Source organism: Stegastes partitus, unplaced genomic scaffold, assembly GCF_000690725.1.
Source record: "Stegastes partitus isolate 25-593 unplaced genomic scaffold, Stegastes_partitus-1.0.2 Scaffold1629, whole genome shotgun sequence".
NCBI lineage: Eukaryota > Metazoa > Chordata > Actinopteri > Pomacentridae > Stegastes > Stegastes partitus.
The window spans coordinates 91,348-106,723 of NW_007579360.1; the positions used below are offsets into that span (position 1 = coordinate 91,348).

At 42.7% G+C, this 15,376-nt stretch overlaps 1 protein-coding gene across 4 annotated transcripts; it reads left to right on the plus strand.

The window, feature by feature from the left end:
- Nucleotides 1-1,898: 1,898 nt before the first annotated feature.
- LOC103371693 (SWI/SNF-related matrix-associated actin-dependent regulator of chromatin subfamily E member 1) lies at nucleotides 1,899-13,432 on the plus strand. Of its 4 annotated transcripts, none has more exons than XM_008301106.1 (11): nucleotides 1,899-2,001; nucleotides 4,253-4,330; nucleotides 4,552-4,595; nucleotides 5,940-6,044; nucleotides 6,862-6,942; nucleotides 7,269-7,400; nucleotides 7,618-7,789; nucleotides 10,274-10,446; nucleotides 10,564-10,665; nucleotides 11,173-11,434; nucleotides 12,232-13,432. In XM_008301106.1, exons 2-11 carry the CDS (start codon nucleotides 4,324-4,326, stop codon nucleotides 12,435-12,437), a joined length of 1,284 nt encoding a protein of 427 aa, XP_008299328.1. In that variant the 5' UTR covers nucleotides 1,899-2,001; nucleotides 4,253-4,323; the 3' UTR covers nucleotides 12,438-13,432. The 4 variants fall into 4 exon arrangements, with proteins under 4 accessions (XP_008299328.1, XP_008299327.1, XP_008299329.1 ...); XM_008301105.1 differs by lacking the exon at nucleotides 1,899-2,001 and adding an exon at nucleotides 3,422-3,619; XM_008301107.1 differs by lacking the exon at nucleotides 1,899-2,001 and adding an exon at nucleotides 3,651-4,130.
- Nucleotides 13,433-15,376: the final 1,944 nt, after the last annotated feature.

Genomic DNA, 15,376 nt, shown 5'->3' on the forward strand with positions numbered 1-15,376 from the left:
GACTGCCTTCACGATTGCACCGAGAATTTTAAGGTTTTTACATAATTTACTTATTAATGCAGTGTAAGTATTTAAATTAGACATGCAGAATAAAGTGATCTGGATGAAATATTATTATTTTAAGCTTGGATTTGTTTGACTTTTCTCACCAAACGATGAATAGTTTAAGCGCCATCGTTCCATTTTTACGATTTCTAGCTCTGATGTCATTTCTGCAATTTTTAAAGCTAACATGGCTTTTAGGGTTCAGAGGGTTAAATACATTTTAATATTAATTTGCTGTCCACACTGCATTCTTGCCTACATCACACACACTGCTTTATTTAACTATTAATTTATTTAAGAGGCTAACATTTCAGCCTGTCGTGACATCAGTTCAAGATAAACCATAAAGATATCTCCACCATCACAGTAGCTGATAAAAAGTTGGAGGAAAAAAGTCCAATTATATTTCAAATATACTCAATTTTAAGCTTTACATTTGTTTATTTGGTAGATTATTTGCACTTTAAAAACAAATGTATGGAGGCGTTGTGTAGGAGTGTCAACCAGCTGATTATTTACGATATCTTTATAAATGTGTCATTAACGTTATGCTATTAACCAATACTGGTATGTCCACTAACTTCATTTTTATATCAGCTAATCTCAGTTTATTGTGTATTTTTGAGCTGTTTGTATTTTCAGAACGCTTCAGAAAGCTTAAAAACTTTGCCATGTTTGCTGTTTGACTGGGTTTTGAAGTACTATTTTGGTCATAAAATACATCACACGTCTAAATTTAGGATTTAAATTGCTGGCAATGAGCTACAACATTAATTAGCCTGTTAGCTTGATTGGTTCCACGGTGACCCCGGTTGTTCCAGCGCGTCCCACTGATGCTCCACTCGGTCGGGTTGACGCCGTGGGTTCTTTGTCGTGCTCCTCGAGTTGTTTTCCTGAGCAGCTTTCGCAGCGCGGTGGGGCGAGCTGCTACTGTCTGGGAATGTCGCTGCTATGAGGGGCGGCGTGCTCGTGGAAAAAACCCACGAAGGCACCGTGAGAACATGCAAACTCCACACACGAAGCGGCAGCAGGTTCTAAAGCCAGGACGTTCTCACACTGCACGACCGCTTCTAATGTGCAAACTTATCGAGACTTTTCATACAATTTTTAACTAATTCCAGTATTAGTCATGGCAGCTGTTAGAGGAGGCGATGGTATGCGACTATTTCTAAATGCTTCCATGTGATTTGTTAGATAAGTGGAGCGCGGCGTTGTCCACCTTTGAGCTCCAAATCAGCGACAGATACGGTGCCAAAACGAAACAGGAGATAAACGCTTGCAGGTGCACGAGTTCATAACGAGCTGGGATGCACTTCACATACATCTAAAGGTACAACGAGCAACACGTGCACGAATGCTTGGTGGGTTTTCTTTCATCGAAGGCTAAAAAAAAAAGGTTGAATTTTGTTATTTAAAGCGGACTTTTATGCATTTATGAAACAGAAAAACTATTTTTTTCTCCACATCTTTATCCGGTATGGTGTGCTCCCCTGCTGCTCCGACAGACAGGTTAATGATAATACTGGAGGCAGTTGTGCAAGGAATACCTCTGGAAAGATACATCATAATAATCTGAGTGCAGCAGCTTCTAAAAATATCTCTACCATCCACCACCAGAGTAAACTTTCAAGTCTGCTTAGTTCCACTGCCTGAGTCTATTTTGGAGAGCTCTACAGGCTTAAGAGCCGGGTCTGGATCTGCATTACGAGAACAGCTTTCTGGGTTTTCCTTCGGGCTGATTTTTAAAATGTCACAGGCCCTGTTGCGCCTCTGGGCATCCGCAGTCCCGCAGCTGCGCCTGGGAGGCCCTGCCCGGTAGCTTACAGGAGGCATGTGACCTCCGCCTTACCTCCGGTCCGTCGCAGGTGTCCGACGCCAAACAACGTCTCCTCCTCCTCGCGTGGAATCCGCTGCCCCTCTCTCATTCAGCTCGGGCGGCCGTGAATGGAAAATAAGGTGAGGCGCCACACCTGGAGATGGGACCGCGGCGGTGGTGTCTGAATGCATATCGCGCAGCCTGCAGGTCAAGCAGAAGTAAAATAAGCTCTCAAGTGTGCAGTGTCAACAGAAAGAAACGGGGACGCAGTGAACACAATCAATTAACGGATCCAAAACAAGAGCTATTCGGGCTGAATGGGCAGAGATGTAGGCTAAATCCCGCAGGCTTTGGCTTGTTATCTTTAGGGAACACACTATTACAACTATTGACCCGGGCGGCTTTCAAACAATGCGAACAAGAATGCAAAGTATTTCAGTTCTAACAACATTGGGAGCAGCGGAGGGCAACCTCGATTTTCTCTAAAGCTCACGGCCTGTGAAGCGTCTATAATGCAACTTACGGTACGGTGACATAATAAATCATTCCACGCTTTTTTTTTTGCTTTTTAAATGGGAGTTTATTGCTTTTTTTTTTTTTCAGAAATGCTGTTTCAAAAAATATCCAAAGGAAGTTCAGCTATGTTGGGCTTCTCTCGTTATCTATTTATTTTTCCACCTTCCTGTGTGAATTGGCGCTGTATAAATATATAATAGAACGATACGGTGCTCACTGGAAAGCATCTGCACTGAAACGGCACATTGTTCTCACGAGACTATGGATGTTTTTAAACCAAACCTCAGCTTTAATCAACACATTGCTTTAGTTCAGTGCTGTCATATACAAGTTAGAAACCAAGGCCCAGAAACACTGCTGCCCACCTCATTCACACTTTGATTTTCTGAACTTTTTCCTGCTTTACAGTTGGATCAGAACACAAAGCTCCAGTCCTGGCTGAGTTATACCGGCTCCAGATTCGTGACAGAATTCAATTTAAAATTCTGTCAGCCACTTTTACACCGGTGCATGATTTGGTTTTCACATCTGTGCACTTTTAACCTCTTATTCTGCAGCTGCTGCCGTTAAAAGTCCAACAGAACGGGCTTTTAATCAAAAGGGGGGACACGCTTTTAGCCCCAACGCTGTGCAACAAGCTCAACTTTTCAATCAGAACAGCCATCAGTGCTTCAGTTCATAAAGCTTCTACAAACTCACTTGAACAGTTTCTAATGTTTCACTGTCTTTACAGATGTTTTATTATTATGTATTTAATGATTTGCATGTTTTAATCTTCCATAAAGCACCTTATAGGCATAAACTCCACTGTATATGTTGTTATTATCATAGCAGGGCAGCAGTGCAGCTCAGCTCTGTGCTTGTATTCCCCTCAGGAAGCTTCTGATGTGTTATATTATGATGCACCTGCAAAATAAAGCAGCTCTGCGTTGCTGTGGCTCACTTTCTGCTCCTGTGAATGAATCCCGCAGGAGGAAAAATGCGTGCCTGCTGTCGTATCAATAGGCGAGAGGCTGCAGCAGTGACAGCTGAGGGCGATGAGCATCAGCATCGAGCCAAGGCACAGCTGTAATAAGGAGAGGGTGGGGGTGCAATTCTGGAAGATTCTGCAGGAATCAGTCGAGTGGACCCCATTTCATTCGTTTATTGTGGGGACTGTTTCTCTCAGCCAGGTGCTTTTAGCCCTCCCTGTTAAAAAGCCACAACGCACACACTGTGGCGGGGAACAAAAGGTGTTTTAGGGTGAGTCTTCTGCCCGACACTTCGGCTCGACATCGTCTCAATCCATGGGAATTTATATAACCTCTGTTGACGCTGCATGCTAATGATATCTCAGCTGTCATTTTCTTTTCACTGAGGTGGCTAAGCTAGCAGCTAGCTAGCCCAACTGAGCTCATGAGCTAGCCACGTAGCATCGATTATCTGCCATTACGACGCTATACGTTAATTAACAACAATTAAAAGTCAGCTCACGCATTGTTTACTGCCGTGTGTCGCCGCAAAAACACCAAACTAGCAGTTAATTAGCTTAGCTAGCATTAGCGGCTAATATATGCTAACGTTAGCTTGCTCGCTAACTGACAGCTCGTTTATGAGCAGTCGACCGTCAGCGCTTCTCGCCTACTATCATATCCAAATAGCGACATATCGTAAAAACATTCAGTGTCAACGATATTATTTATTGTGCTAACAACCTCCAAGCTACAACCTACCAATCTGGTCAAACTTCGAGCTAACGTCGATGCTAGTGACCGTGAGCCTGCCTCGTTAACTGACAGTCATCATCGGCATCTCTTTGTTTTGTGCTTTGTATGACACCTCCGACAGAGTTCACCTCAACGCTGCTGTCCTGCTTCTAAAATGTGTTTATTGCAGATCCAATGACCGCCACGGACTGATACCACCACCTCCTCCTCCTCCTCCTCCTCCTCCTGCTCACCGCTAAAATGTCAAGTAAGGACCAGGGAGTGTTTGGGCTACCTGTGCTGATGGGACGGTGATGCTAAATGTTCAGTTACCTGCAAATGCACAGGACGTGATAGAGCCACAGTGCTGCAAAGTCACAGATGCATTCAACAGATAGATGTCTTAATGATGTAGTCAGGATAATACTACAGGTAGGGCTGTTAAACTTGGTGGAAATCTGAAGTTTAATTTGGATTTTTGTTCAACAGAGAGACCATCCTATGCTCCCCCACCTCCCCCTGCCCCCACAACTGTAAGTATCAGATATCATTTTTTGTGCAATTTATCAAAAAATATGGCTTCAGTATCAATACTACCTTTACCTGTATAGTGCATCAGAAAAACATTAAGTATGTCCCAGGACATGCCCAAAAACACATGCATGTCCTACACATCCTGTCAGATTTTGCAATATTCAAGCCAGCCTGCTTTTTCTGGCCATTCTGACCCATAATCCTCTGCAAGTATAAACGAGCTTGAGCCCCTAATTCCCGTTACAGACAATCAAAGCTTAAGGCACAATATTATAAGTGTGCCTCAGTTGTACTTTGTGAGAGCAGCTGCAAGGGAAAAAGTATTTGGATGGATGGAGCATATCTTTTTTTTTTTTTCAAGGAAATCAGCATGTTTAGTTGAATGTGCAGACTTGGGATACCAAAGATTACTGGCATGCTGTCGTTCAGACACAGGTCATGTTTTTGGGTGATGTTTCTCACTGCTCATGTCAGACAGAGTCCCCGCAGTGACAGAAAACTATATTTTTCATTCATGTGAGATAATGCATAATCCTAACCTAAACAAATGACTAGTTTATTTGTGACTTCTTGAACACTGAAAATTCAGTTTGATGATAATATAACTTCTGCTTTACTAACCACAAATAAACTATATCCTAATGAAGTACTGTTGTTCTGTTATATGCTCTGGCTCTGGAGACGCTCATATGGATCCCGCGGCCGTTTGAGGCGACGGATATCTCCTGATCTCGGAGGAAATAGTCCTAAATGGCTGAAAGCAACAAACTAAACTTCAGCTCCTCTGGAAAAATAAACAGATTACCCTCTCTTTTTTCCTCTCTTTGGTGACCATCATTAATTAAATCTGTTAGTGTGTGTTTTTATTGCCGTAATAGATGTGATTGAGAAAAGTGTTTGGGGATTTTAGCACACAAACTGTGTTGTTTTTGGACCACATTTGTGCTGAAGAATCGCTTCGCACAGCTTGAAATACCTATTCTGCGTGCCTGTCTGTTCATGTGACTTGATAGACGTGATAAGAAAATGTCAGTAGGTTCGGCTTTTTGAGGGGGAAAGTGATTATGCTGCTTATTTAGACACGAAGCCGTTCATTTGCTGCAGATTAACGAAAAGGAAAAGGGGCTTTAGTCACACCGACTGATGTGCTGATACACCGCTGCTTCTGGGAAGGTTATTTTCTTACAGCCCCGGCATGAATGCAAGTTTATTTTGCATTTTCCTCAGCTTCTTTCATTGGTTTCTTTGATTTATTTATTTTTTAATTTCGTCTTGGGCTTTCTCCTCTCCTTCCTTTATGTCATTTTCTCATTCGTGTTTCTTGTCTCATTTGTTTTCATCAGCAAATGCCCAACACTACCGGGTTTGTGGGGTACAACCCATACAGCCATCTGGCCTACAACAACTACAGACTGGGAGGGAGCCAAAGCAGCAACAGTCGGGTAACGGTATGAATAATAACGTAGCGATTACAAGGTGACTCAAAATACAAAGGCACACCCTGATTGTGGAGTTTAAAGACACTGCAGAAGCCCGTGCAAGCATTACCAGCATTGCAGCATTTCACAAGAAAGACCTTTTTGCTTTGTCCTGAGCAAATGAGATTGGATGTATTTTTTGCATTTCCACCGCTCAGAAAACAGACGTCGGTGTGTGAAGCCCGACTCATTCCACTACCGAGGCCGAATCTGACACGCACATCATTCCAAACTCCCTCTGCTGCCTCCATCGCAGTGCAGAATGGCTCAGAGTCCATCTGTGTCTATTCAAATACCACCTGCCTTTCAAAGTCTGCATTTCTGACAGCCATGTTAAGTAACCCATGCCATCAGTGTTGCCATGGCATTACAGACTCGCTGCTCGGCATGGCTCTGGCTGCTGAGCAGTAATTTAGTCGCTGCATGCAAGCTGTGGTTGGCTGACTCTGATAATGGCATTATGTCTCGCAGTGGGCAAATCTCAGCTTAAGTGAGATTTCTGTGTGTTTTTTTTCACAGTCAGCGCTATTCCATTGTAGTCTGTGGGGTTTCTGACTTACGTATGGCCTCAAACTGTCATTAATTAAACCAGGTCAACTGAATTGATAACAGAAATTACTCTGCATCTTGCTTTGATTCTTTTCTTTTTCTCTGATAGTTTTAAAGGTAAATTGCATAACCACGTTGCTCCTGCATGTAGTTTTAAACGTCTCAGCTTAGCCTAGCAGCAGTGTGGTCCCTCAAGAGCAGCCGTCCCTCAAAGTGACTCTTTCTCTTTCTTCACCAGAATTCCTCTGGAATAAATATCCCAAAGCCACCCAAGCCACCCGATAAGCCGCTGATGCCATACATGAGATATAGTCGCAAGGTAAGTCCACAGTGTGTTATTGCTGCCGTTTGCATCATCATGTGCTCTGTTGGAAGGCAGGGGTGCTAAGATAGTCTATAAGCTCAGAGTAAGTGAGATGTGCATTGTGTTTCTGACTCTTAATCGTTGTTTAATCGAGGTAGGTGTGAAGCAAATTTAAGCCAGGACTTAGCTAGTACTGTCCACGTCACGTAGTGGGATTTATCAGCTTGGAGATGGAGCTTAAAGCACTCGGCCTCCTCTGGTTTGTGACCTCTCTGCAAAGAGATAACCACGTATAGCCCCTCCAACCCAACCCCACACCCATGTCTGGTTCTCATCACCAGGTTTGGGATCAAGTAAAAGCCTCCAATCCTGATCTGAAGCTATGGGAAATTGGGAAGATAATCGGTGGCATGTGGAGGGACCTCACTGATGAGGAGAAACAGGATTATTTGAATGACTACGAAGCAGAGAAGGTTGGTTGTTTTGCAAAGGGTGTTTACGGGGTTTCTCTGATGGGTGACCAGTAGATGTGTCCCCAACACTTGTGGGTCCCTCCAGTCATCATTCCTTTCTGTCTAACAGTCCCTCTTTCCTTATGTTGTCATAGTTGATTGAAACAAGCGTCCACATGTTGTGCTTGTCGTGCCCTCCTCTGTTTCCTCGTCATTCCTGTCATCTTCTCCACTGTAGATTGAGTATAATGAGAGCATGAAGGCCTATCACAACTCGCCGGCCTACCTGGCCTACGTCAACGCAAAGAGCCGGGCCGAGGCAGCTCTGGAAGAGGAGAGTCGCCAGAGGCAGTCCAGGCTGGACAAGGGCGAGCCTTACATGAGTATCCAGCCGGCGGAGGATCCAGATGGTAAGGCCATTCAGCTAAATGCTTTGTCTCCCAAGGTTTAGAGCACTGTGACAGAGCTGTAATTATTGTAGCGCGACCACACAGAGCTGCCAGTCCGCACACCCAGAGAATGTGTTATCTTTTTCCCTCCTCCTACACGGCAGCAACCGTCCACATTTTTTGGTAAAAAGCTACCTCCGAAAAACGCTGTTTCTGCTTTCGAGCTGCAAAAAAAGGGGACAAAATTTGTCTTTGTGTTTTTGCGCGAGTGTTTACATTTCGTAGGTATTCCTGGCATTGGTTTAGACGTAATTGCAAAATTTACATTCTTTTCCCTGTTGTTTTAAAAGACTGACGCACACGCATGTTAGACACACAAAGCCAGAAGAAGACGTTTGAGTTACACCCACCTCAAGGAAATGATGCTTGTCTGGGGTCTGGCTGGGCTACAGTAGAAGATAATGATGTACAGGAAAACTGCAGATAAAACAGTTGCTATTTAGAAACACCCCAGACCATAAAAATGTCAAAGCTGCTATCCCAGTGGGTTATGTTCTCAAAAGACTGCACGTACGGCAATGATTAAATGAGATTTAGCTCTCCGGGTGGCTACATACTCAGAGATTTTGCTTTATTAATAAAGTCTTACAGAAACTCTAACCAGCTTCTCCTGCTCTGCTCTTATCAGCGTCAAAGCAGCTCACAGAGACAGAAGGTCAAAAGCAAGTGATGGATCTGTTATAGTCTGCTTTAAAGTGTGTTTTTAAAGGGTCTGTGTGGCGCTCATTCTCAGGCACAATGGCAAAACAGAACTGCGTATTGAAAGCTTGCAATCTTTCAGGCGGTGCTGTGGTTTTAGTTTTAATCCGAAATGCAAAATAACCGAGAACAGCAGTCGGCATGCAGAGCAACAGCACTGAAAAATATCCCACCGCGCCACACAGTACCGAGACTGATTTATGCTGAATTTGTGAATGTAAGAGACGCTGAAGTCTATCACGCCACCTTCAGAACGTATGACTGTTTCCTGTTGTGGTGTCTGAGCACCTCCGAAACCTTTCAGCATGGCACACGAGATTCAGTTCTGCTCTCATGGAAAGTTTCAATGGGGCACACATGGGCGCACAACCGAGAAGAGCTCAGGGGATCCTCCGAGTTAGTTCTGCCACCACAAACCTACAAGACGTACCATGTTTTTGTTGTTGGAACAGTGGTGCTAAAATGAAAAACGTAAGAGGGCAACATAGCGATAAACACACAGGAGGACTGTTGTTTAAACCGACGAGCTGGTTTTGGGTGTTTCTTGGCTCATGTCACGTCCTTTAACAACGTCCTCGGTGCAGTCTGACAACGTTATGTCATAAATCCTCTGCACATCGACTCTCTAAAGACGATTCACCGTGCCCAATGTATCTTCCAACAACTCGCGCCTCTGCACAGCATGCTGCGTTGTTTTATTGATTAAATATGTTTTATTTTGCTCTCAATCTTTGTTTTGTTTTTACATTTGTCCATCTACGTCGTGTAAACACAGCCTGCAGTTCAGCCGAATAGTCCATCAGGTTTTTTTTTTTCCACTGTTGGTTGTTTTGTTTTTTTACACAATCTGGTGCAAATCTTTAGATGTGACGCGTAAAACGAAGTGACATCATTAAAAAAGTCAAAATTTTAAGCCGTGACACACATGAAGTTTAAGAACCGTCACAAACTTAAAAATCTTTTTATCGGTGCAGTTTGTGGTTCAGATAAATGGTGTCATGTTGATGATTTTTTTCAGAGTTCAGAGGGTTAACATAGCCATACACAAACACTTTTCTCCCTCCATACATCCCAGCAAAGCAAAAGAGCAAATATATATATGCATCATAATCATGGTTCACAAATCCAGGCAGAGTTAAACTGACTGCAGGTCTGTATTTTCGTCCTAAATGCATGCGCAAACATAAATGACAATAATAGCAAAATAAAAGTCCAATTTAAATCCATCTGGATTTAATTCTTCATCACCGCAGAGTGTGGAAAAAGCCCCTAGATTTGATTATTGTCTTAAGGCTCTGTATTTGGATTTTACCTTACTGCCCCATCATCCTGTATTTAAAGGAGGCACAGGAGTATACATTTAAGACAAAGAAGAACATTTGCTGATGAATGAAAATTGCAGACTACATCTTGAAACATCTGTCCACATACTGCGGGTTATAATTAACTGCTTGTCCCGTTCACCTAACAAAAACGGCTGCGCTTTGCCTAAGGATGTGTTTTGACATAATGGCATATACTTAACTCTAACTCTGTATAAATATTGAGCAATATCCCCCTTTATGTTTACAGTGTCTTGATGCAGCAGGATTTGCGTGATTTTGTTTTGTAACATTTGCACCGTCACAGCTTGCTGTTGCCTCGGGGGACCGTTCAACACGTCTCTGCTCTCTGACTTCTGACAGGTGGACAGAAATATTTTTCCTCCGGGAAGCGTAACGGCTCAGATGTTTCTCTTATCTCCAGATTACGACGACGGGTTTTCCATAAAGCATTCAGCCGCGGCTCGTTTCCAACGCAACCACCGCCTGATCAGCGAGATCCTCAGCGAGAGCGTCGTCCCAGATGTGCGATCAGTCGTCACCACGGCTCGCATGCAGGTCCTCAAACGCCAGGTCCAGTCTCTGATGGTGCATCAGGTAGGATCCAGTTTCCATCTTCGAGTCCTCACATAATGGATTCATCTAACATTGACAGCTTTGTTTTTATTGGCTTATTAAGTAATAACTGTGGTGCCTGTGTGTCTCGTGTCGCAGAGAAAATTGGAGGCAGAGTTGCTTCAGATTGAAGACCGCCACCAGGACAAGAAAAGAAAATTCATTGAAGCCACAGAGACGTTCACAAATGAGCTCAAAAGGGTACGGCATCTTTTACATTAAATTTGGTCATTGCTTACTTGCACGCAAGCTTCGTTCTGCATGTAGTGTGCAGCGCTGGGCTCGTGCCAGTCTCCATCTGCCTCGCAGCCACCAGCTGCGGTTAACTCCATCCACATGTTCTGGCAATCATATAGCTGTCATCATTTACAATTTGTAGCCCCATAATAACTGTTGTTCTAAGATGCAGCGACGTGCAGGAGAGTGCACTGTCTGGAGCTCACAACAGGCGGCGCCATTTATCCTCTACAGAGTTTCAAACGGGCATCAACTCACCGACTGGCACAAAAGGTTTTCAAGACTGAACATGCCTCCCGTTGGAACAGAACAGCTTGTTCAGTTACATCATTTTATTATTACTGCCGAGTACATCGTTACTGCCGTCAACCTGCACACGCATGTTCAGCACAAAAGCACTCTAATGAGCACCTACAGTACACGTGCAAGAGTGCAGAAATGATTAATCCCATGCTTCGACGTTTGTTCTAGCTGTGCTGCATGAAGGTGGAAGTGGACATGGAGAAGATCTCTGCAGAGATCGCTGCAGCAGAAGAGGCCGCCCGCAAACGGATGGCAGAACGTGAGAAAGATGCAGGAGATCGAGGTGCGAGGGAGGCCCCCACATGTGTCTTAGCAGAGGAAGAAAAACACATTTGTGCAACACATGGCAACAAGTCCCAGCAAAATTCTCTCAGCGAAAGCAGCAACAAGGAGGGCGAGGACGCAGAATCCAGCAACACAGATGCACAAGGTGGGCCACGGTCAGGTTTTGTCATACAAAAAACGACATGTCAGAACTCTAACACACGTAGGGTGTATGTGGATAGGTAGGTATGACATTTAGCAGGTTACATATGCAAAAAAACATCCTGAAAAATGAGAATATTTCACCATTAGGGCCCCTCTCAGGTATCTGCCTACAGATTATCAGCAGCTGCTAATAGTGTGACAACCACTGTCACAAGGTCTAACAGATTCCATCATCACAAACTAACAGTCCTTCAAAGCCCAGCAATAATTGGAAATTTCCTCAAGGGTACTCCGCCGTCAATCCAGAGCAGCAGGAGAGAAATCAATCAATTAAAATGCAACACAAAGTGCTTCACGGACAACAGAAATAAAAATAAAACAGTACAAATACACACACCCCAAAAGTCATGTTAGAAATAAAGGAATGTAAAGCACAGTAATGGAAGAACTGAGGAAAGACTATCCTATATGACACGGGCATTAAGAAAACACCAGGTGAGATAAAATGAAATAGATAAATAAAATATCTATTATTAAAGTAGAGACAGAAGTCAAAAAGTACAAAAACAGAATTAGAAGTGATTAAAAACTAAGTCATAGCTGTATATTAAATAGACTAAAATAAGTGTATAAATAGAGAAATTGTTCTAAGAGAGTAATAAATAAAATAAAATCTATCAAATCAGTCAAAAGCCTGGTTAAAGAGGAAGGTCCTAATATCAGCAGAAACAGAGTAATCACGTGAGACAAAACAAGATGGAGCCAATGTTTGACAGTCTCGTTGTTTCTGCGATTCAGGGAAGCCGAAGGCCTCGGAGGAGCTGGAGGCTCACCCCGGCAGCGAGGAGGGCGTCTCGGAGGACAAGGAGAGCGTCCCGGAGGGAGCCATGGAGGAGGGAACCAGCGACAGCAACACAGGCTCAGAAACCACCTCCGCTCAAACGGAAGACGCCGCCACCAGCGAGCCGTCGGAGGGTCCGAGCAGGGCCAGAGCGGCCCACTGAGTCCAGCGGCAGACCGTCTGTGAGCTCTGCCGGCCTCTGACGCGACCCTCCAATCACAGATATTGCACAGAATCATCTTGAAGCATACGAGGAGCGCTCAGACGGGCTCGATGCTGAACCAGCCTCAGTCTCACAGACAGGCGCTGAATACATGAAAAATCTGCACTTGAAGCCGACAAAGCAATGATCCTGTCTAAAGTCAATGGCTGCTAAAATGTGCCACAACAGCCCGCGTGAAAGCACTATCTTTTCTCCACATTGCCATTTGGAAGAATCCATCCAGGCCCTCTTCAGCACATATTGATACATATCTCTCGCACTACGTCTGGCAGAAACCAGATCCAATTGAGACTGGCGATGTGAAGAAAGTCTGTCACACGAAACAAACGTTGCTCAGTGTTATATTTAACTTTGTCCTTTGTATTGTAGTGTCATTGTTGCTTTTATCGTTATTTTTGCATGTTGCAATTTTTTTTAAAAAAAATGAGTTGTGACGAGTGGCGCTAGGTGACCATCTCCTCGGCGGGGAGAATATTTGTTTACTCTCTGTATCAGTATTACAGTGACAGTATTGTCTCAGGAGTTTGTAGTCATTAGTAGTAGTTTACTTTTGTTATTTATTATCAGCATTTTTATTCTACTTGTGCATCGGGTGCTCGGGGCGCGGCTCAGTCCAGCCCGAAGTGTATCACACCATCATCATTATCATCAATGCTGTACAATGCTCGACTACCAGTGTTCTCAAGTTTGCTCGCTGTCAATCAAATCAAAGCAGTACGCTTAGAACATCTCTGTGTGTATGATCAATATTGCAGTTTTCAGCAGGAAAACTTTTAAATGTACCGTAATTGTGTACACCGTGTAACGAGGTTTCGCTTAAACATGGATTTTCATGTTGTCGTAAAACAGCTTGAAGAACAGTCATGAACATGCAGTCTTAAAATTAATTTCCTTTTTTGCATATTTATACCAATAAAACTTTTCTACCCTGAAAAGAAATTCTCACTGGAGTTGTTTTGGGGAAACTTTTTAGTGGAAATCAGGGCTTCGGGATTTTGTACAAACCTAACGTTGTAATATTTATGTTTTGAGAATATTAAAAAAAACAACTTAGTAAATACAGTATAGATATAACAGTTTGTTTTTTTAATTTACAGTTATTTTATAAATATTCAACATTTTGTGAATGTACAAATCAATAACTTGCAAAATCACAAAAGCACTGACATCAAAAATCTGTATTTTTATCAATGGTAATTTTATTTATTTTTATTTATTTTTTATTTATAATATTTGACAGTAAACTGCTAATTTCAGCTATTTTACTGTATTTAAGGCAATAAAAAATATAATATAAATTAGATATTAATATATGTAATTCAGAAATCTGCTGTTGTTTTAAAAAAAGAAAAGAAAAATTGTACATTAAGGATTGAAAAATGGTGCCATAATTTTTAACTGTTATTTTACAGATGATGTGAAACGTTTTGGTTTTTTTAAAATTATGCACAAGTAAAAATCAGCGTACATTTGGACAATGACCTCTGGAAGGTTATTATTAATTACACTTAATGAAATTGCTCCTAGAATAGAGCCTTGAGGCACTCCTACTGTACAACCAGCAAATGTTCAGAGCTTTGACGGATAAATGAAACTTCCAACCAAGACATTTAACTTTCAGAGCTCTCTGTCAAATGCCTTGTTCAAATCTGAAAACACAACTCTGACTCCACTTTCATCAAAACAACTTTTGGCTTGTTCAACAGAAAAAAAATGTTGGCCGTTTCTGTGGAATGACGCTTTCAGAAACTGCAGTGGGCGTAAAGTAATTTCCCCATTGATTAATGGAGACACCGGATGCTCACAGATTGCTTTTCTTCTGTGATTTTAGAGACTACTGCGAGGATATTATTAGATCTCTAGTTTGATAGGCTACTTCTTTCACCTGATTTAAAGTCTTCCAAGAAGAAGGAAAATGGGACAATATCCCACTTGTGACAGAGACAAAGTTTAAATTCTCTAATTTCAGCTTCTTAACTGCTGACATTTCTGGTTTCTTTCCTCCTCTATGACATGTTTGGCTTGTGGACGGAACAAGATATTTGAGGACGTCATTGTGGGGTTTGGAAAACACCATTTGGCTTTTTTTTTTTTTTGTCTGTTTACAATAATTTTCTGATGTTTTAGAAACTAAACAAGCAATGGAGAAAAACAGGTGACACATGCTGCTCGTCACGCAACCACACGTGAATCTGTGGCTCATGTTCAATAAGGAAGATCGTGCAGGAAGAGCAGCTGCCTCTCAGCCTACCAGGTTTGTTTACTTTCTACAGCTGCTTCTGCTAAACTCTAAAACGTCTGAACCACGAGCAAAACTCACCAAATGTTCTGCTGTTGGCTGCAAGAGCGAACACAAGAGTCTTCATGCACTCCTGGCACCTGAGGAAGTGAACACACAGCGGATTACTTTTATATTTGAAGGCAACGTCACCACAACAACAGTAAGATCTACAGTGTTAGCATGTTGTAAGGCTAATGTGGCTAACATTAGCTTCAGAACTCTTTATAAACTGTAACGCTGAGCGACATTCAGAGACAGTGGGAACTTTGATTTAAACCAATAAACAAAGTCTGGTTGAGTTGCTGTGTTTTTTTTATGTCTCCAGTTGCGCTTCAGTTCAACCTAAACTCAGCTGTTGTTTACATCTGCTAGCTTCTCTCCAGAGGCCTGTACTACGAAGCAGGATTTGGGGTTAGCGAGCTAACTTCAGGTTAAATCCTGGGTTTTCAGTCCTACGACGGTGGTTCTCTTGTTACTGGGGTACATCACCATGGTAACTCACGGCTAAGGTTGAGATCACTGGGTATAAAAACAACGCCCACTGAAAATCACTTCTCTCCTGTAAAACTTCAGGAGTAGAAAACGAAGCAGTTCTCAA